This window comes from Crotalus tigris, unplaced genomic scaffold (genome assembly GCF_016545835.1).
Source record: "Crotalus tigris isolate CLP2741 ecotype Arizona unplaced genomic scaffold, ASM1654583v1 scf7180000018073.2002930, whole genome shotgun sequence".
Lineage (NCBI taxonomy): Eukaryota > Metazoa > Chordata > Lepidosauria > Squamata > Viperidae > Crotalus > Crotalus tigris.
Window position 1 is genome coordinate 1,233,783 of NW_024096808.1, and position 22,138 is coordinate 1,255,920.

Sequence of the window (22,138 nt, forward strand, 5' to 3'; positions counted from 1 at the left end):
TGCATTCCTCTCACTGGGAATTTGGTAATTCTAAGATATTATAGTTCAATGCATATCTGGGGACTCAGTCTGAGGCAGCCAATCCTTTAAATGAATTTAAAGGTATTCTGTAATGCACTTAAAACCCTTATCCCAAAGTGGAATTTACTAGGTGCCCTGAGCCAGTAAAGATATGTACTCCTAGATAAAATATGAACTTGAGGTGGAGGAGGCAATTCAAAATGTACACAGAGCGTTTGAAACAGAGAGGGTATTAAAAGCATTAATTTGTGACTCAGTTCATAGATCTTGCACAAATTAGCAAATCTTCCAAAGTACAAAGGAAATTAAATGGGAAAACTATTTACCATATCATGAGGAAAGGATGGATACTGTGAAAATAAAATAATTATAGCTGAACTGGAAGGATGGAAGCTTTGTGACTGGTAAAAAAGAAACAAAGTAAAGGTTACAATCTTTGGCATTTACCAGATGCTCCACAACATCAAGCAACATTAGCATGTTTGGCTCAAAACAACAACAGATGAAAAGCATTGTTGTACAGCTGGAATGCCAAAGGTTGCTTACTATACATTAACCCAATGGCTTTTCAAACTTGGCAACTTTTTGATGGTGGGGAATGGCTGGGGAATTCTAGGTGTTGAAGTCCACACAACTTAAAGTTGCTAAGTTTAGAAAAAAAAAAGCAGCACTCTAAATCTGCAAAACAAGTAAGAACTGTAACTGAAAGAGCCATAATAGCAAATGTTTCTATTCAATTCAACTAATTATTGGCTTAAATTAATGCACAGATGTTTATATTGTTATCTAATATTCCAGACTACGTTTTAGAATTTTTTAAAAATTCCTGTTGACATTAATAGAATCATAGAATATTAGAGTTGGAAGGGACCTTAGAGGTAGCACTTTCCTGCTGCCAATCACATTTGATAACAACATGAGTGCTTAACTAGGAAACTAGATCTGATAAAAACATAATTTTTTCGCAGGCATATTGACACAGGGTTTGAAGAATCTTTAGATACCGATTGCAATAGATTAGGATTTGTTGCATTTATTAACATCACATTTAATACAAAAGGTAGAACAAGTTACATACAAACTACAATATGTTGAAATCTAAGTATCCTTTAAAAGGAAAGCTCATCTTCTATATAAAATCTTACCTGTGCTTAAACCAGTCTAAAAGACATGAAGGAATTAGAAGCAGTCATGTTACTTTGTACAATATGCATGCATACATATGTTTCAGTAAGCAGTGGATGAATAATCAGTTTGTATAATTTATAACAGGATGGTATACTTTTGTTCTTCCCCAGATAAGATCACAGAATTATCAGATTTGTTGAAAAGTATGCCTTTCTGTAGAAATACTAACTACAGAATACACAAAAATTTGTCTTCATTGGTAGCAAAAAGACAGAGCAGGCAATTAACTGTTAACTGAGAAAAAGTAAATTAACACCTTTAGTCGAGCAGATCGCAGCAACTAATTTTCATTGAATTCAATAGGAGCTTTTATCTATTTTGTGCAACAGCTTTTGGGGGAGAAATCAGTAAGCCTGAGTATTTTCAACAATTATGATAGGTTTAAAGGACAGAGGAAGTGGATTTTAAACATCCAATAAGCAGGGATTAAAGAAGTAGCATTTCAAAATAAAGAAGCAGGTCTTAAGAAAAACTTAAAAGCCAGAAACTAATGTTTCTTCACATTATAAACAATACCACACCATAAACCTCTAGAATAGAGATAGATAGATAAAGACTTACATGCAGCTTGTTAATATCCCCCCACATTTAAAAAATATATTCACACACTTTCCCATTTTTGCTCATTTGATTGTAAGATGCTGCTGGCCCATACACATAAGCGAGGCAGAAAGGCAATATTAGCTTCATTTTGATATCCATGATTTTAAAAGGCTTAATTTATATTTCCCATATTATATCTACAATGTCTTTTCAGTTTATGTAGAATATCCTCATTTTCCTCTTTCGGATATTCCTTTGCATTCAGGATTCTATTCTATTATCACTGTACCTGCAGAAATGGAATCTCATTGATTCTGCACAGTTTTTTTTAAAAGGTTTTCCAGATGATTCTTCACTATTACCATAGTAACTGTATTCATCTCTGAGAAAGCAGAGATACTAATAATCCTTAATTTCTTTTATAAATGTATCCAATAGTTTAACTGATAACATTACAGATGTAAGGAAAACTGACACTTAAATGAAGATGTTTACTTTGTTGTATTTTTGAAAAGAACTGAATCCTGAACTACCATACAAATCTTTGGCACTTTAGAAGAACAATCTGCAACTGACATAGAAAGAGAAGTTTTCCCTACCTAAGGTCTGCTTCCTGCACTGCAAATTTTTTTAGGAGAGATAACCATTTAAAAATATATATCCTTTTAAAAAATAAGCTTTTCCAGTGAGCCAGGAGTGATCCAACTGTTATTCAAAACAGTTTTTCAGTACAACTTGGTTTTCAGAGAACGAATCAACACTAGAGATGTTTTTCTTCTACATTGCTGTCTTGAATACCACTAGCTTCTGTTCTGCTCAGACATTAATGTCAATAGTCTCTTGCTAAGCAAGGCATTGTGCCGCTGAAGGTATTCAATCACATCACCTTGCTTTTCAACTACTTCTTCCAAACTTGAGATTTCCCTGAAAAGCAAAATATAATAATAATAATAATAATAATAATAATAATAATAATAATAATAATACCATCATCCTAATTACATTGTCTTTTGCTATTTTAATAGGATTGTTCTTCCCAGCACTCTAACCCTCTAGAACAGAGGTGTCAAACAGCTGGCCTACGGGCCGGTTTCATCATACCGAAGCCGTGCCCACCCCATTACCAGCAATGCAAAGAGTCGCGATACGTCGCAACACATCAGGTGATGTGGCAAGTTTGACACTCATGCTCTAGAACAAAGGTCGGGAACCATGGTCCCTTTATGAGTTGTGGACTTCAACTCCCATAGTTCCCCAACCCCCCCCCCCGCTCTAGAATAATGAATCATGAGATTAATGTACGAAACAATCAGAGCTTAAAAAGCACAGGAGTCAGTGCCAAGGATTTATCCAAGTTCAGAAAGTTTTATACAAGTACCTGAATCCAACTTCTGAGGTAACTTGATTAGGGTAAGAATATATCTTCTCTTCTTCTATTATATCAGGTCTTGGCTTTGCTTGGTTAAAGTTGCTTACTTTCACTTTGAAAACAAAGAAAAGATAAAATGTATTCTGCTACTATCAAACTATATTCAATTAAAAACAAACTTAATTTATAGAAAAAAAATCTCTTCTGTTTCCTCTACAAAATGGAACTGTTCAAAGCATTTACCGTATTTTCCGGCGTATAAGACGACTTTCTAAACCATGAAAATCTTCTCAAAAGTTGGGGGTCGTCTTATACATCCAGTCGTCTTATACGCTGGAAAATATGATACATCAAAGTAAGCTCCCCCGTATCCTGCGCCGCATGCTCCTCACCCCTTGGCATGGGGATTGACTGTCCGGATGAGAGTTTAAGAGTCCCACGTAGCCAAATAGTCCTAGAAAAGTGTCCCTCCGAGAAACAGCTGGGAGGAAGGGGCAAGGTTGGAGCATTGGCAGACCAATGGCGGGAGAGGAGCGCTGGCGGAGAGCCAGCTGAGTAAGGGTCAGCTGGCGGAGAGCCAGCCAGTGTTGGGTCAGCAGTGGGGGCTTCCCAAGAAGTGCCCCCGCTCGCCTTGCTGCCGAAGTGCTGCTCAGCGCTCGCAGAAGGCCAGCGATTTTGCAGAAGCGTCTGCCCCCCAGGCGGGGATCCTGCCCCTCCCAGTCTAGGGTGGTGGAGGGAGGTGGTGCGAGCGGGGCTTTTCCTCCCCCGGGGAAAGCCCCCACCAGCCTCTGCTCGGGTGGCCGGCAGGAGCAGCTGGTGGGAACCGGCGCCTGCGCAGAGGGTGCCACTTCCTTGGGGTTGACCACACCCGGTGCCGTCAGGCTGAGCGCCAGAAGCCCTGGGACCCCGACGGACAGACGCTCAGCGTTTCCTCCTCCGTGCTCAGCTGTTTCTTTGGCAACCTGTCGCCGTGGCTGGTGCTCACTGCGCAGATGACAGAGCGATCCGCCCACGGTCTGGCAGGCGCCTCCACCGACGGACTTTAGGATGCGCCGCCTTTGCCAGCCCCACCTGGCGTGGGCAGCCTTGGGGGTTGGGCAAGTGGGAGTAGAGGGTGTTTTCAGATCCATTTGGAGAAAATGGATCCAAAGTCTTTACCTGTTGGACAGCTGGGCTTGGCTAGCGCCGCAACCCGCTTTCCTCCCCCCTCCCGCCTCCTGCTATCCTTTAGTCCTCGTCATATACTGCAAAGCTTCACAAATGCACCCCCATGCTTATTATGGGATGTTACCCAGCTACATTTGTCTTCAGCATATCAGGAACAAGCAATGAAATATAATGAAATGATAATGTGTTTAGGACTTACATTACTTTTATTAGAAAGTTAAAGTACCCGTATTTTCCGGCGTATAAGATGACTTGCTAAACCATGAAAATCTTCTCAAAAGTTGGGGGTCGTCTTATATGCCCAGTCGTCTTATATGCCGGAAAATACGGTAAATATAAAACAAGAAGCATAAGAAAAAAGAGAGTTGTCTTATTATTCAGACCCAGAGAAAATCAGAGAGCCCAAACGATAAAGTTAAATAAAATGACAAAATCCAAGATTAATTTAAAAGGAATTTTGTAGCATAAACAGAGAACATAAATATTCTGCTTCCAAAAATAAAAATCCCTGCACATATTTCATTAAATGTGCCTCTAAAGGTAATTAGTTATGAAAAAGAATCACAGCAACTAAATATTCACATGAATGAAAACAGTTCTTCAGAAAGCTTTATCTCAAGATGTTTAGGACTTTAATCTAAAGCAAACAATTTAGCAATTCTGGAATATACTCCATACAAAGCAAGAATAGGAAGTTTTTTCTTTCGCCTTTTCTCTAAACCCTCCCCTTCCCAAAAAGGAATAGTCACTTTAAGTCCAAACATGTCATCTTAGGGACAAGGGGAAAAAAACCCTCTACAATTGTGCAGTTATTTTTTTCTTTATATAATGCAATCACCGATCCTGTTTTACATAGCATGTTTATTGGGAAAGGGTATTGATATATTATAACAGGAAAACTGGGATAATTTTTACCCAGTCAACTGAAGAGATTTGGACTTAGTCCAAAATATCCTGAAAAAGAGCCAGGTTATATTTAATAAATTCACCAAAGAAAGAAAATTTTTTATATCTGGAAAAGAACTAGACTTAGTGGACCACTACCTATAGATTGGCCAATGGATTTCAATGGAAGGTGATACAATAAAGGAAACTGAACGGCAGGTTAAATGTGGTTGGCAGGCATGCGGTGAGCTAAGCATAATTTTCAAGAACTTCCCTCTATGCCTGAAAAGTTTTCGATCAGTGTGTGCTACCTGCTCTAATATATATGCTGGACACTAGCATCAAAACAAGACAAGATAGAAAGACCTGCACATGGATTCAAGAACAAACAAAAGTATACAATATCATCAGGAGAGTAAAAGAATTCAAATGGAAATGGGGTAGTCACATAGTAAGAAAAACTGACGGCAGGTGGACCAAGGCAGTCATAGAATGGATCCCACTTGATAAGATGTGTCCATGAAAGAGACTAAAACAAGATGGATTGACAGCATCAACAAGTATTGCGGGCCCAATTGGCAAAAGAAAGCTCAGGACCGTATTAGTTGGAAACGTGGAAGAGGCCTTCATCCTGAAGTGGATAGATAATGGCTAAAATGATAATGATGATTCTGGATGAATGGGGAATACATCTTTTGGATGACTATGGAGTGTTTGTCTTAACTGATATTATTCTCAACATTCAACAGAGATAATGTCCCAGAAAAGCCCCATGTGAAAAAGACCTGTTTTGGTGTTCCATCAGTTTTCTTCCCCATCAAATTTAAAGAAACCAGGAGCTGGATATGATAAACAGTGGCATCACTATTTTCCCCCTCTGCTCAAGAAAATAATATGGGAAATGGGAACAGTGGGCAAACTCTTCCAGCGTGCGTTGTGCCAATGGGAAAACAATCAACCAAACAAGGCTTATTTGTTATCGGTGAGCAGAAATGGGTGAACTGGCTAAGCAAGAGGATTGCTAGGTAATTTGTCATGTGAATACAATCATAATATATTATTACTACTAGGAAATGCAATGAGGAGAAAAAAATGGAGACAGGTATTAACAGGGAAATACCATGTGACCGTTTCAGCTATTTTTACACTTTACAGCAAGCTAACTATTCACTTGTTAACTCGGAGAAAAACCTTGTCAATTGGGTTATTTCTGTGATGGGATATTTTGCTAGGAAATATGGAAGTATGGCTTATGTAGCATTCTTACTCTAAATTGTTTTAAAGGGCCATGAGGTTGGAGTCCTATTTAATTCCCTTAATTTTTTTAAAGGAGCATTAAAAGGCTGTTTTGAAATGGTATGAATTAAAGTAGATATGCTTACTGAGTTGATGGGTAATGTATTCCAATACATTGTGGGGAGAGGGGGGAAAGGGTGGAAAGGATCTGGCTAGGAAAAACTGCATAAAAGTATCATCATTCACATCCAAGATTTGGTTCTGCAAATATGTTTTCAGAATGAATGCTTGAATACTTAGTCTTTAACCAACGAGGAGTTAGCGAATATAACGGAGAAGATTGTTTTTATTTATTGGTCTCACATCAACACAATGCTTCATTCTCATCTACTCAATCAACAGCTCTGTGTGAACAGAAAAACTCTTCCTATCTGTACTAGAATTGCTTTACTAGGCCACCTGCTATGTAGGAAGAGGGCTGCATGACTGATCAGAGGAATAACTAAAGCAGGTGTGTCTACAAGCTGTAAAAAGCATTAGATGCATTTAGCTCTCAAGCTGCCTTAGAATTCAGGTATCAAAGTGCAGATCAGATTACCCCAAAGCACACATTCCAAACAATTGTCATTTAAAAGGTGCCTAAAGGTGGGCAGTGGAGCAGAATCTTAAACGATGGGTAAGCTAGTGATTTTGTTACTACACCTGTAAACAAAGCATTTAACTGTGCCATCTAAAAATAATATAACTATTTCTTTCTGATTATAAGTCAGATGAAGAGACAGGTGAGGATGATTAACAGTACAGAGTGGAACCATGGGCATCTGCTGGGGCACAAAAGATGGCTCTGCTCCATTTGTGTGTTGTTATATTGCACATAGGTATGTAGGGACAGAACCTGCATTCTGACATCATGACACTCATTTCGACACTTTGTCAAAGACATTGATTCTTAATAGAACCTAGACTAATAGAGTTGGGAGAAGCTGTCCAGTTCCTTGCTCGAGCAGCAGACCTGATGCCATTTCAGACAAACAGAACTAAAGAATTGTGTGGCACATAAAAGACTAGCCAATGCGCTGCATTACATATTTACAGCAATTTGTGTGCTGTCATACACATTGCCAGTGAAAATCAGTATCACTGACCAAGAAGCAATCAAGGAAAACACTGACAAAGTAGAAGAAAGTAAAAAAAAAAAAAAAAAAAAGAACAACTGTGTAGATCATGGGTGTCAAACTTGCCGCATCACGTGATGTGACATAGCATGACTTTTTTCGCATTGCCAGAACTGTATGATGCAACCGGCCTCTGTATGATGCAACCGGCCCATGGGCCAGCAGTTTGACACCCCTGGTGTAGATGAAGAATGTAGATTCTATGGCTATGCAAAAGTGTGCATTCAAAGGGCAAAAAGGGATCCTATTTTTGCTTTTTGAATTTGGATCTCTGCACAGACTTATTATATAAAGTAGTAAAGAATTAATGGGCCAGGATACACAGCATGATTTTTGTTAACCCTTTTAAATTTTCAATATTTACACATAAATATGACCTAAATGTTGAGAATCATTTTCTTCAATAAATAAATGAACAAATGTGTTTTTTATTCATGTACAGTTTTAGGAGTTGTGTGGAGATAAGATCATGTTTTAAATCATATTTATGCAGAAATATTGAAAATTCAAAAGGATTCACAAACTTCTAAGCACCACTGTATGTATTTAGCTATTTCAAAGTGCTATTTTGCTTCCATCACATTTACAAAGATGCCTTAGAAGCTAGCTAAAATCTGTGCTTATGTTGCCATTATGTGTTAAATGAGACTATACACAAGTCACATACTTTTTTGTTGTAGGTTCTAAATTTTATTTCTTTAATTGTGAACACTGGGAGACTCTGTAATGGGTCAGAGAAACAGAAAAAGCAGCAAGTCCAATACAAAGCCACAATACTCGAAAGCCAACTCCTTTGGCCCCCACAGCAATTTACAGATTATTCACATACACCAGGCATGTCAAACTCGACTTTTCCCCCATTGCTGGCAATGGGGTGGGTGCGGTTTCATCGTGACGCATCTGGCCCGCGGGCCAGCAGTTTGACATGCCTGACATACACTTTAACTTCTTAAAATACAGATTCCCCAGCATGGCCTGAAAAATAATAGCATGGTGTCATTTTTGCCTTCTTTGCTGCAATAACTTATAACATTATCTTACTTTACTGTCAATGCTACATTCTCTTGACAGTTTAGCTTTTTTCATCCTAAGAAAGAGACTGGGAAATTTTATTATTCTTATAAGGCTGCATCTTGTGCTTGAGTTTCTCTAACACTCTCTGAATTGTGCAAATATATCTCACAATATGCATTTTGCTCTTTCCTTCCTTAGCTACCATGTGCACAGTAAAAAATAAAGAGCCTTGAACTATTCATGAAGAGATGTAGCTGCTTATCAGTGCCAGGCAAAAAGCTTCTCAAAGCAGCTGCTTTGCCACAAAAGATGGCTCTCACTGCCAAGGGAGGAATTTCTTTATCAACAGCTGCATTTTGTATGCTCTATTTTTGTGCTGTACACTGCCCCAAGCCCTTGGGATACACCAGCGTAAAAGTTGAAAGATGTAAGTGTCATGCAAACAATTGCAGCTTACAGTTCCACCACCACCACCACCACCACAAAAGTTAAGTCCAGTAACATCCGCATCTTTGTCCTCTTCTAAAGTTAACATTTTTTTTCAAATGTATTAAATTACATACTTTTTCTTAACACCGTATAGAATAACACTGAGAAGACTGGTGGTATGATTTCCTATAATACAAATATTAAGCTGATAGCTTGTAAACTTTTAGCAGCCCTCTTAACTTAATGTTAATAGTGCTTTAAAAAACACGAGAATGAGTGGCTTAGTCATCTTAACAAGGCAAAGATACAATTCTTACCTGTGTAGACAACTAGACATATCAATGAACATATCAATTCCATAGCCAAGATTCCCAGCATGAAGCAGAGATACATTTTATTGTGATTAGGAAACGAATGTTGCAATGACACTATCAGCAATAGAGCCACATTTCCTATTAAAAACAAATAGAACACATTAGAAACAGAAATCTGGGTTAGCTTCCCCCACAAAGCCACAATGATTAAAAGTCAAGGTCCTGGGGGATGGCCACTAAACAGTGAAGGGTAATCTAGATTTTTCCAAATATAGCTCAAAATTAACCCTTACTTAATAGTGGCGCAATAACTTTAAACTAAATTGCATGCAAGAGATAGCCTTGATCAATAGGCCATTAAAATAAATCCATATACAGCTCATTCTAATGAGCTAAAATAGAAACAAACAAAGAAAATGTATTAACTGTCTGCAGGGCTAGGGCTAGGGCCTGAATTCAGTTCTCCCCTTCATTATGCCTTCCAGAACAATTCAGTCAGATTATCTATGTAAGAGTTTTGGATGAATCTTTACAGTAATGGGCTAATCTTACTGGAATGATATATGCTATTTATTTTTATTGGATTTCCACCAGTCACACCATCTTTTAGGAGTAATGTTATGAACATATATAAGACTGTTCTTGGTCAAATTAATATACAGACTGATTGAGTACTGTCAAATCAATGTCAACTTTTAGTAACCATAGCTGAATTATCTTTAGGATGATTTATTTTTACCTTGGCCTTTTAGGTTGTTTAGGGATGTGATAATTTTAACAATCACTACAATCATTTGCTTTCCGTATGTATCCAAATACAAGAGCACATTACCATTGCATTCTTTTCCACAATACAAATATTTTGTTGTTGTTCTCCCCCCTTCCCCCTCACTCCAATCCTTCTTGTATCAGTTCTGTCTTACACAGACAAAACTCAACAGGTTCTGCTTTTTATACAGGTGTCTGCTCGATTTAGCTGGGCTGCTGGGATGACCTTTATATCTTGGGTGACTGTACTGAGAAAAAAAAAACCATTTTGGCTATACCTTACCATCCTTCCCAAGAACATTCACCCTATAAGAATGAGTCAGCGTAGCAGGACTTACAAGTGAAATGATTATTAGCATAGTGTAAAAGGACAGTATTTTTGTTTCATAGCAGCTTAGCCCAAGCACTAGATCTTAAAGAAAATGTATCCTCTGTTTAAATAGTTATGGGCCATCTGGCCAATTTTTCTATCTCTAGAGCTCTATCTAGTGGCCTCATTCCAGTGGTGCACATCTAACATATTCATCAATCTGTAGATCAGTGTTTCTCAACCTTGACAATTTTAAGGCATGTGGACTTCAACTCCCAGAATTCCACAGCCAGCAATGCTGGCTGTGGAATTCTGGGAGTTGAAGTCCACATGCCTTAAAATTGTCAAGGTTGAGAAACACTGCTGTAGATTGTTGATTGGTTCAAACTGCAGTTTGTGTATATATACACAAACAAACACACACACACAGAGAGAGAGAGAGAGAAATATGTCAGGTGCTTAATTTAGAAATAATACAATTTTTTCATTAGAGAAGAAATAGACTTCTTTTCAAAGGGTGCTTATTAACTTTTAATATCTGGAAAAAAGGTTTTTCATTCTACTCAGTTAAGCAAGCTTAGAATTGCTCAGTGGCAAGTGTTGGCCCTTCAAGGTAGTCCAGAGAAGAAGTGCAACCAGGAGCACCAGATTATTTTATTGCAAGGTTCCATTAAACAGAATTTTGCAAGACTGAAAATATTCCCCCCTTCTATCTTATTGGTCTCTGGAAAGCTAAAAGGGTTCCCCTTTGAAATGCTTCCCATCCTTTCCCCCCACCTGCAAACTAAGCTGCCTCTTATCAGATGTTGTCCAGGCTGCTAGTCTTCCTCTCCCAAGGTCATCCCCAACACTATCATATAACATGGGAAAACTGGGAGCCACAACATTCTTGTCTTGTTTCATAATTAGATAAACAAGGAATATAAATATAACGCATATAATGACAGGTTGAGTTAGAAATATAAATTTAAAAATGAAATTAAGCAGTACTACCATAAGAGAAAAGAATCTCTCCAGTTTTGTAAGACTGCATCTTTTAATACTTATTTAATATTTGTTTTATGTTCACAATGCATGTCATTTTCCATCTACATGCTACATGTACTACTTATTTCTACATGCCAATGAACGAACTGATAAAAGTGGACATTGTCTTACTAGTAGGCAAGATCCAAACCAACAGACCCAAGATAAAAGCTTTCAAGTAAACATTAATCTAGATAATATAAGCTATTTGACACTAGACTAGAGTATATTAAAAGTTGATAAACTTTCATCCTTGAAAGCAAGGCCAAAATCTTATTTTTCAGGGATGTTTCAAATCAATATCTTATATTTATCATGTATCAGAATAGAAGTTTCCAACTCTATTAATAGTACCCCGGCACTTGCAGTCCTAATGAAAAAGTGCCTTGGATATATGCTTGATCTCTAAAGCAGTGGTTTTCAACCTTTTTAATACCGCGACCCCCAACTGGTCATAAGTCGAGGACTACTCAACTGGTGCAGCACCGTTTGCAGAATGGGACTTTTGGCGGACTCAGCAGGGCAGAGACAGCCTGGACAATTCCTATTGGCTTTTGAAAGCCAATAGAATTGGACTCTATTCAAGAGAGTCTATTCTATTGGCTTTCAAAAGCCAATAGAATAAAAGGGAGTAGCACAGCCAAGGAAAAGGGGGGGAAAATGGCGGACTGCATTGTTTGGCGACCCCTGTGAAATGGTCATTTGACCCCAAATGGGGTCCCGACCCACAGGTTGAGAACCACTGCTCTAAAGAATTAGGACCACTGGTGTTACTGCAAATTTTCTATGCATGTAAAGAGGTAAAAATACAGATATGATACTCATATCTATGGACTTATTTACCTCATAGTGGCCCTGGTACAATTAAGACAGCACATTATCGCTTTTCATTGTAGAAAATATAATGTGACCATTACTTGGTAGTGGCTCTATTTGAAAATATGCTGCAGTGTAAAATGTATTAAATGCATGAAAAATAAAATCATATTTTTAAAAATCTTTTAAAAGTCTGAGCAAGATTTTATACTTTTTATTAGTCATAGCTATAATAGTGACTTGTTTCAATTTACTAGAATGAAAGTTTCAACTTGTCAGAATAAAATACATCACTACAAAAATAAGTCATAAAAATTTCCACCCTGGATATGTAACATCATTACTGCATACTGAAATACCTGAATTTAGATAAAAAAACATTAATTACATTGAATTAAGCATTACTTAATTAAAATAAGCAAGTATATTCTGGTTCACCTGTTGACTGAATTAGTAGGGGAACCCTTTTAAGATGTCTTGTAGTTCGGTAGATGCGGAGGTAACCTCTGCTTCTAGCTTTGCTGTGATGAAAGTGAATGTATCGTTCCAGGAGCAGATGAAGAATCCAGAGAATTACCTTGGCAATTACTATAATAGTCTGCACTTTAAAAGGATAAGTGTAGTTTTCAGGGCACGTGTCTTCACTTGAATCAGCATAAGAACAAATCACCCCTGTCACAAATGCCAACACAACGAAAGTAACCTAAAAATAGAAGATATTAAATAATTATATGTACTAACGAAGTATTATCAGTCAGGTTTCATACAAGCTATTTATTTCTATTTAAGCGTCCTTATATTGTTTTTGTTATGAGCTGAATTACTGTTTCAACTGGGAATGCTTGTATTTACCAGTTCAGGAACAATACCACTATAACCCAATTTTAAGCATGACAGAATATTCTAATGCAAATATGCACCCAAGATATAGCTATGCATACATTTAGGGCACTTTATAACCAGTTGAAGGGTCATGAAAAGTCTGTAAAATTCAGCTTTGGCTTTCTTCAAAAGAGTCACTGGGGTTGTTCAACATCCTCTTTAAATAGCACAAAGGCATTATGGTGAGTCCCCAACTTACAATTATGTATGTTATTTCATTAAACTTTTCAAGATACCAGAGTTATATTTTCTCAGTTCAGGAAGTCTGGGTGTGCACATAAGGCCGGTTTCCACCAGCCTGTTTCTGGCAAATGATATAGCCATGGGCTATATAAAGATTCTAACAGGAAACAGTAAATTGAAGATAAATTTTGAGGGTCAGAAGCTCTTTATTACAGCCAACATTCCAGTATTCAAGGATTATAAATCACTACTGCCAGTAGATGTGTATAGCCATGGGTTAAAAATTATTCAACATAAGCTAGCAAAAACACCTCAAGATTCTAGTATAGTTATCAAGAAGCTTTGGGATAATTGAAATTTGTGATACTTAATATCCAAACTGACAGATTTAACTTGCAGCATTGCATCCATTTTAACACGAAAAAGTCTATTTAGGTGACTTGCAACTTGTGGTTTGAATTAAAAAACTGTCCTGCTGAGAAATATTAGAAATATTTAAACTTTCACTTCAGTGAAATAGGAACTCATTCAGAAAAGGGGAAGTACAGCTTCTGCTTTATTATTATTTTTTCCACTTCTATTGTAATCTATCCTGAACATAATGAAGGTAGTCACTATGTTAATTCACTTGTAAAGCAAAGAGAGTTACTTAATCTGGTTTTAATATGTGTCACTGCTTCCGTCATCAAGCTCTTAGAGTTATGTTTTCTTTCTTCCCTCACCCTCTATACTGAAGCATCTCTCTCTTTTATTACATCAACAATACTGCTTGACATATGCAGAAACCGTTTTGATTGCTCTATTTCATTTTGTTAATAGTCAGTAAGGAGACATGGCAATTCAGATTCCAGTACTGTAAGAATAACAAAAGCTAGATTTATTAGTTATGGCACCAGAAATAGGAATCTTCTGCACACTCCATTTTGTTTTTAATTTTCTCAGTTGAGGTATGATCCCCACCCTGAAAGTTGACAAAACTGTAACTGTAAATACAGTGGTACCTCGGTACTCAACATTAATTGGCTCTGAGAGGCACACCGAGTACTAAAAAATACGAGTGCAAAACAAACAAGGTGACTTTCCATGTGACTCTTTGTTTTGGCCAGGAAGAACTTTCTATCTGTCCTTTTTCCGATGCCAGCAACCTTCCCAGCATGGCCGACTTCCTCTCTGCCCTCTGCAGCTGGCCCCCTCTTCCTTTTGCAGTGTGTCAAATATCAAAGAAACTATGAGTACCGATACAACATTTTGTGCATCAAAATGCATCAACTACCGGTACCAAATTTGACAGGTTTTGAAGCAGTCGAATACTGAGGTACCACTGGAATAATGATAGGGCAACACTGTCTTAAAATGATACTAGATGCCTCTGCCACTTTTAAAGGACCAAGAAGGAAACACTGATATAAATTTGTGACATATCTTTCTGCTGGGGGAGGGAGCAATTTAGGTGGCAGAGAAAGAAGTTGGTATTCCTAATTTGTAGATCAGCCAAATGAAATAGGCACACTTTACCATTGGTCTTCAGACAAGCTAAGCTGATCATTTGTAGGACTCCACATCTCTTTTTTTCTTCAACTTACATGCAAAAGCAACAAAACATTGGCAACAAAGACTGTAGGTATGGCACAGAACTCTGGATGCAGCCTGGAATGTAATGTATGGCGTGGAAGAAGGGGTGCATCAAGTAGAGGGTCATCATCCATACTCTGTGTTACCTCCAAGGACCCCTGAAACAGATGACAAAATTTTTTAAACCTGAAAGTCAAAATAACTTTTACATATGCAGAAATCAATTATGCTATTTGTGCAAGTTGTCTCACACTAGAAAGATCTGTAAATTTCAAAAAACAAAATATTTTCAACAAAATCCTATTTGTTTACTTGGATGTACCTCCTACTATGCTTAATAGGATTTAACATCATCCACAGAGAATTATAGTTATCATCTAATTTTAGAATTACCCGGATTATAGCAATGGAGGTTCGGAGTATGGGAAAAGACCCCCTTCTCCAGGAAAATGTTGCTATAAAAAACAGTATAAATCCAATCAAAATATTCACCTCAGCATCTATAAATTGCACATTGGGCTACATTATTTGAAAGCAAGCAACATAACTGAAAAGTGAAAACATGTGATGGTAAATGAAATTTAATTTTCTTAAGCTAATACATGCATCCTACAATATGTTTCTAGGTTTGACAGGAGTGTAGCTATATGTTTCACCTGTAGGGAGCAAAACCCCCCAAAGTATTCCCTGAAAAAAATGCACATCTGACACTGGAAACAGTTCCTTTCCCCCATTTACCTTCTCTTCACCAGCAATGCTTTAGCTAAGAAGACAATTCCTCAACCTTGATATTTCTCTGCCCACAGGTAAAAATAACTCAAGTTTTGGGTTTTTTTATAGATACTATTTTATAAAAATCAATACACACTAACATAATTTACTGTTTTTGACAACAAATTCTGTATGTAGACCATAAATTCTTGTTTCACAAATAAAGTTTTAATACATTATAGAATAAGTAAGTGAGCATAGAGTATCTCATGATCTGAAAAAATAAATACCTCAAAAGTCACTTTTGGAAATACAGGCATTCTTACTCTTTACATTGCATATAACTCTTGCCAGCCAGTGAGAAGCAATTTGATTTGCTTAGATCTGTATGTGACCTTAAGGAATAATACCCTAACATATTAGGAACTTTCTACTAAGAAGCATGTTCTCCCCATTTTCAGATGCTTCAAATATAACACTAACTAAATACATTTCTCCCCAACTTTGATTCTCATCCTTTCAGATACTTTTATTTTGAATTTTGCAAGCCTCCCTTTGAAACCCTAAAAATTCAGAGTTAAAATTATAATTCCTGATCAAATTTGTCAACATATTCCTGACAATTTCCTCCGTCGGGGGGGGGGGGGGAGAAGGATTTTTTTTCTAATTAACCTATTTATAATTTAAGTTTTAAGAACCTCTGGACAAAAAAATATTTAAAAATCCATCAAATACATACTAATATGTCAACAAACAGCTGACAACCAAGTATATAATCTTCTGGCCACAAGGAGGCGAACACAGCAGTTCACTTCACATTAAACTGAACACAACGCTACTTTTGTGTATATTTTTCAACATAAGATCTTTTTAGATTTGTTTACCGTTAACAATTGCAAGCATTTTTTTCACTCTTAATATATTCATTCTACAGGAACCAAAAAGACCTTTAAAACGGCAGGACTTCCGGTTTTGTGCCCACAGCGCATGGCCGCACGAAGGCAGACCTCCGCTCCCATGGTTAGTTTCTTTCTGCTTGGGGGACCTAGATGGGTCCGAAGTTGCCCCGGAGAGGTGACCATGAAGGAAAGGCGCCCCGTTGATCATGAAGCGACGGCAATTGCTTCGTTTGATTTGGGGAAAGCCCTCCGAACCCCACAGGAGAAAGGCTAGCATGAGATCAGCGTCTAGCCCAAGCTGCTTGCAGCTGAAGTCCCAGAGCACGAACCTAAACATCGGTGAATAGCGTGCTTGGAATTGGTAAGATATTGATCTTCTTCCTTCTATCTACTAACTAAATCCTTGAAAAGATCCCCAAAGCAAGAAAACCTCCAGAAGTGAAGGGAGGAGACTATATCTCCATTCCCTTACAGATGGAAGCAGCAAATTAATATTAAAGGAGGGAAGAAATATTAAAATTTGATTTAAAATACTTCAGTCTGGACAAATTTAGGAACTAAAAAACTGTCAAGATTATACTCTAAATTTTTTTTTGTTGGAATTATAAAAATATATAACAAAAATAACTTTTTGATTGAAAGAAAAATTGAAAAAAGAAATAACTGCTGACATCTAGTGGAGATTCAGAATAGAACACTAACAATAAGGATTCAGAAACTGGCAGAGTGCCTAGAAACAAAGAAAAAGTTGTTCCTTTGAATTGCAAATAACCTTGAAGACAGCTGGGAACAAAGGAAGAAAGGGGAAGGGGAAAAAAACCACCTGGACTGTTGCTTAAATTTAAGAACTGTTTATGGAAAAGAAAAACCTTGGCTTTTTGGCTAATCTTTTAGAGGAGAATCTGTAGGAAGGATTTAAAATGGCTTAACATACTGAACTGTAATTTTGACTGACTGATAAACTGACTTTTGAATTAAAACACTGATGAAATATTATTTGAAGGGGGGAGACAACACAGATATCACATATGTATCAAAAAATGACAGGATGCCATATTCAATATTTTCTCCTGAAAGATGTAGCCTGGAAAATCAAGGGCCTCCAGAAGCAATACTTCAAGGCAAGATAAATACTTCCCAGGAGGAAATATATGTAATATTAGGACAAATACAAATGACAAAATAAGAGGAAATCCGAAATAACTTTGATGATTTAAATAAGCATATTTCCAATCTAAATTTACAATTGAAAAATATCCAAGAAATAACAAAAAAGGCACAAATAAATCAGACAGCAGACTACAAATTAGAAGAGTATGATCAAATTGATGAAACAACAAAGGAAAAGAATTACAATTTGACATAAATAGGAAAAAATCTTCAAGGTTCTGATACAACAAGAAAAATGGAGTTATCAGGAGAACCATCAAAGTTTGGGAGACAGAAAGTATTTATCTTACTTACTTCATCTTTTGTATTCCCAACAACATTTGTAAAAATACAGGGTAAGCGGATTACACCTTGGAAAATTACTTGGCAAAAGAAGAAGACCAGAGACATATACCGGTACAAGAGATTTGACTCACCTACCAGATGGACTATTACGTGAATAAACATTTGTTTGAATATGGCTAAAAGAACAGAGAATATTAAACACAAAGGAGCCTTATAACAAGAAGAATAAGAGATTTAAGTAATATGTTTTATAATATATGAAATGTTAAAATAGTAGGTTGATGTAACTTATTAATATATAAGTGAAATATAAACTGATTAAAAAGATGTTGTATCTAGATATTATAAGATAGATAAAAAGTATAGTATTTTTATAATGCATGATATAAAATATTGGGAGGATGTACCTAAATGGGAAAATTTGGACAGTTAGATGACAAATATGAAGAAATTATGACTGATAAGAATTGGATTGAATATAAGGGAATTTAAGCGAACAAAAACTATAAAAATAGGATGTATACTACTCTAATGAGATGATGGTTATGAGAATATAAGCTGAAAAAATGTTATATAGAGAGATTATAATTATTTGTATAATTATAAAAAAATGCCTATATCTAATCATTTATATATTGAAAATATTAAGAATTATATTTTGGCTGAAGGAGGAGAATACAAACGGGAGAAGGGAAGATCAAAGAAATGTATCATTAATTAATATATTAATTACGGAATTATCAAATTTAATTATTATTGTTAATTATTATTGTCCTTTTTTTCTTGTTAAAATACAAACCAAGACAACACACTGTACACTAGGCTCCGGAGATTGTTATAGTTAAAAACTAATAAAATATCTGTTAAAAAACCCCCAAAAGATCTTTAAATCTTGCTTCAATTTTCCTATTCAACATGAGATGTAACAATCAGAAATAGACAAAGCAAATATGTCAAATAGATAGCTCTTTTCTGAGAATAGGTTCTCATAAATTTACTTTATTATTTATTTTTTTATGCAGCCACTTCACTCAAATTCATTTCTTTCTGGGCAGAATGTATGTATGTATGTATGTATGTATGTATATAAACTAGAAAAGATTTTAGATACTCTTGGCCAGGGAAGTATTTTCTAAATTAATACAATAGGCTTTCAGAACAAAATATTTCCTATTTGTGCTACAGTAATATGTTTTGTTTCTAATCAATAAAACAAAATATTGAATTGGAATGTAGGTATCATGGAAGTTATATTTTCAAATAAAGCAAGTCAATCCCTATTGTTGAAGAGAAACAGCATGGTCTTCAAAATCTTTGGGAAAACTGTCTGGTTTTCATGGGCATCCTTTGTATTTCAGACTTTTTAAAAGGAAATGCCAACACTGTAGTTCAATATTACCAGAAAGGAAGGTGTGGTGTTTAGTGGTTTAAAGACACTGGGGAAGGTCTGTGATGGTTCAAGTCCTAGCTCTTGTGTGGTGGGGTGAGCTTCTTCACTTGCCTCAGCTTCTGCCATCCTAGTAGTTTGAAGTAAATAGGTACCACTTTGGTGGGAAAAATAACAGTGCTAAATGCGGAAGTGTGTGAATCCAACCAGTGTTTGATCTGCCCGAATGTGACCTCCCGCTAGTTTGCTCCCTGTGATGTACCAAACAGATTAGGCAGTTAAACAACTACTCAGTATTAACACTGTTGTCTCCTGGCTAATGTACCATCACCATACGCTAAATAAAATAATGGGAAGTAGTAAGTAATTAGTTTTAAGAGTGCTAACATTGTAATGTATAGATGTCTATTGAAATGTATATTCTACCTATTGGATAAAATTTATATGTAGGCTCAAAATATAATATATCTTAATTTCACATTTGTTTCACCTTTCACAGAGAAAGAAACCAAATTATCATTCCCAATGGACAAAGGATCATGAGCCGAGGTGGCGCAGCAGTTAGAGTGCAGTACTGCAGGCCACTTTAGCTGACTGTTCAGCAGGTCAGCGGTTCAAATCTCACCGGCTCAAGGTTTTTACTCAGCCTTCCATCCTTCCGGGGTAGGTAAAATGAGGACCCAGATTGTTGGGGGCAATGTAAATATATATATACATTGCTTACTGGTGTACACCGCTTAGAGAGTGCTTGCACTTAAAGCGGTATATAAGTCTCATAAATAAATAAATAAAGGAAGGAAGAAAGACAACTCTTCCCTCAGTTCTAGTCAGCATGACCAACAATGAAGAAAAGTCAATTCTTATAACTGGAGACCAATGAATATTTAATCTGTTCAATGTATTTCACATTGTAATTTTTAATTTACAAAATTGTTTTTCAAATACATAAATTTTAGAAAACTAGCACAAGACACAGGAAAGCAATCCTTTTGACAAAAAGGTCAAGATTCTGCACAGAACTTATTTTCAGTGCCAGAATCAGCCACAGCAGATAGGCAAACAGAATCACTTTCTCAAGTATCTTTAGTTTTGTCTTGAAATCTATTATTGATCCTACTGAAATCCTAGCAAACTGTGTGCAAATTCATCCTGGGGGATAATCCTGACATTTTATATTTGTACTCTTGACCAGTTTTATAAATTTTGGTAGAACATAAAACAATTTATCTAACAGTGCTTCCTAGCACTGTAACTTCAGCATTTGTGCAGAAAGGATTTCAAGCCAAAATAGGGAAGGGAGGAAACAGAGGAGGAAAACCGGAACACCGTCCTAGGATATTAAGCAGACCTATAACTATGCCCGACACAAATTCATCCCATTGTCACATACATGCCCATTTCACAGGTCCAACGGACAGGGTTTGGCTCGCTATATTGTGAGAAAGTTATTGGGGAGATCCTAAAAAATTAACTCCCAAGAGCTCGAGAAGCGAAATGCATCCTGTCTCCAAAGAGAAATGAAAGAAAATCAGTGCCATCACATGATCGTGACGAGAAGCCTTCACGCTGGGGCTCTCCAAACCCGAGACTAGCCCTCCCGGAATCGCAACTACTAGGCTCATCATATTGGTTAGCTACGACAGCAGCTGCGGTCCGACTCATTTGCACAGCGCCGGGCTGAGGGCAATAATCAAGCGAGGGGGGTCAGGGCGAGCCTAAGCCAACTGCTGTAAACCTTGGGAAGTTGGGAGGTCTGGACTCCCAACTGTTGCAAACTCCGCACCGTCGCCACCCTCCCCGACTCAAGGCTCGCCGTTCACAGAAGCGTCCGTAGTAGCCTCCAAATACTATCACGCCAGGGAGCCCAGCACCAAAACTCACATTATCCAGCGAGCGCAACTGCCGCCGCCCTCCTGAAGCCAAAGCTCCCGCCATCGTGGGCTGTCCTGCAGCTGCTTCCGGTGGCCCGCCCCCTTCGTGGCAATGAATAAAGGAAACACTCCGCCTCCTCCGTTCTCGAGCACGACGTAGCGCATCTTCGACTTTTGTTTTCCCTCCAAAGTTCCGCCCACTTTCTGACATTGGAGACACGTGTCTCTCAAAATAACCGCCTCTGTCTCGAGGACCCCGCCCCCCACGGGTTGTCCGCTAGGCTGCCCAAGGGACAAAAGGGAAAAGTGCTATTTACTTTGCCGAAGGAGCAACTTCTTTTACCTGCTGATTACGTGTTTGAGGTGGGTGGGCTCCTTCCGATTTTCAGGAAAGGGTATGCCTAAAGCGAAGGAGAGCAGAAGGATGAATTCGAGAAAGGGGCAAAAATGCATTTCTGAAAGCAAAACAACCACCGTCTTCTGTCAGGACTAAGAGAACACGACGATGAATGCGGTGGCTGATTTATTTGTCCTACATATCTGGCAATGAGTTTAAACGTGACACAATCTTAACTTCGATCCCAGATTTGCCCCTTAGCCCCATCTCGTATCTAGCCCACGAGTTAGCTTCAGTCATCATTAATTGTCCTGGAATAACACGTTTCTTCTTATTCTGACATTATCTAAGAGTTCCCTGTCAGCTTCAAAGGGAGGCAAAATGCACTAATATTTCCTAACAGAATAATTAATCAATGGAACGAGTTGCCTCCAGAAGTTGTGGGTGCTCCACAACTGAAATTAATGATTAATGCCTTAATAGAAGAGAATTAATGTGCAATTTTGTCATATTTTTTAAAGCAGCATCATGTGTCTTTTTTATCTAACATACATTTTATGTTAAAAGTATAATTGAAAGA

At 37.4% G+C, this 22,138-nt stretch overlaps 1 protein-coding gene across 1 annotated transcript; it reads right to left on the reverse strand.

Annotated features, from left to right (window-relative positions):
* Positions 1 to 1,028: 1,028 nt before the first annotated feature.
* On the reverse strand, positions 1,029 to 21,374 carry TMEM192 (transmembrane protein 192). Its single transcript, XM_039347438.1, has 6 exons — positions 21,232 to 21,374; positions 14,910 to 15,056; positions 12,700 to 12,964; positions 9,345 to 9,479; positions 3,131 to 3,233; positions 1,029 to 2,676 (listed from the first exon to the last, which is right to left on the reverse strand). The coding sequence occupies exons 1-6, from the start codon at positions 21,283 to 21,285 to the stop codon at positions 2,553 to 2,555; spliced, it is 828 nt and encodes a 275-aa protein (XP_039203372.1). The 5' UTR covers positions 21,286 to 21,374; the 3' UTR covers positions 1,029 to 2,552.
* Positions 21,375 to 22,138: the final 764 nt, after the last annotated feature.

Excerpts from the sequence above, each read along its gene's own strand:
- TMEM192 (XM_039347438.1), bottom strand. The coding sequence starts at position 21,285 with ATGGCGGGAGCTTTGGCTTCAGGAGGGCGGCGGCAGTTGCGCTCGCTG. Across the intron at positions 15,057-21,231 it reads AGTTGCGCTCGCTGGATAAT|GGGTCCTTGGAGGTAACACA; the intron begins GTGAGTTTTGGT and ends CATCTGTTTCAG. Across the intron at positions 2,677-3,130 it reads ACCTCAGAAGTTGGATTCAG|GGAAATCTCAAGTTTGGAAG; the intron begins GTACTTGTATAA and ends TTTGCTTTTCAG.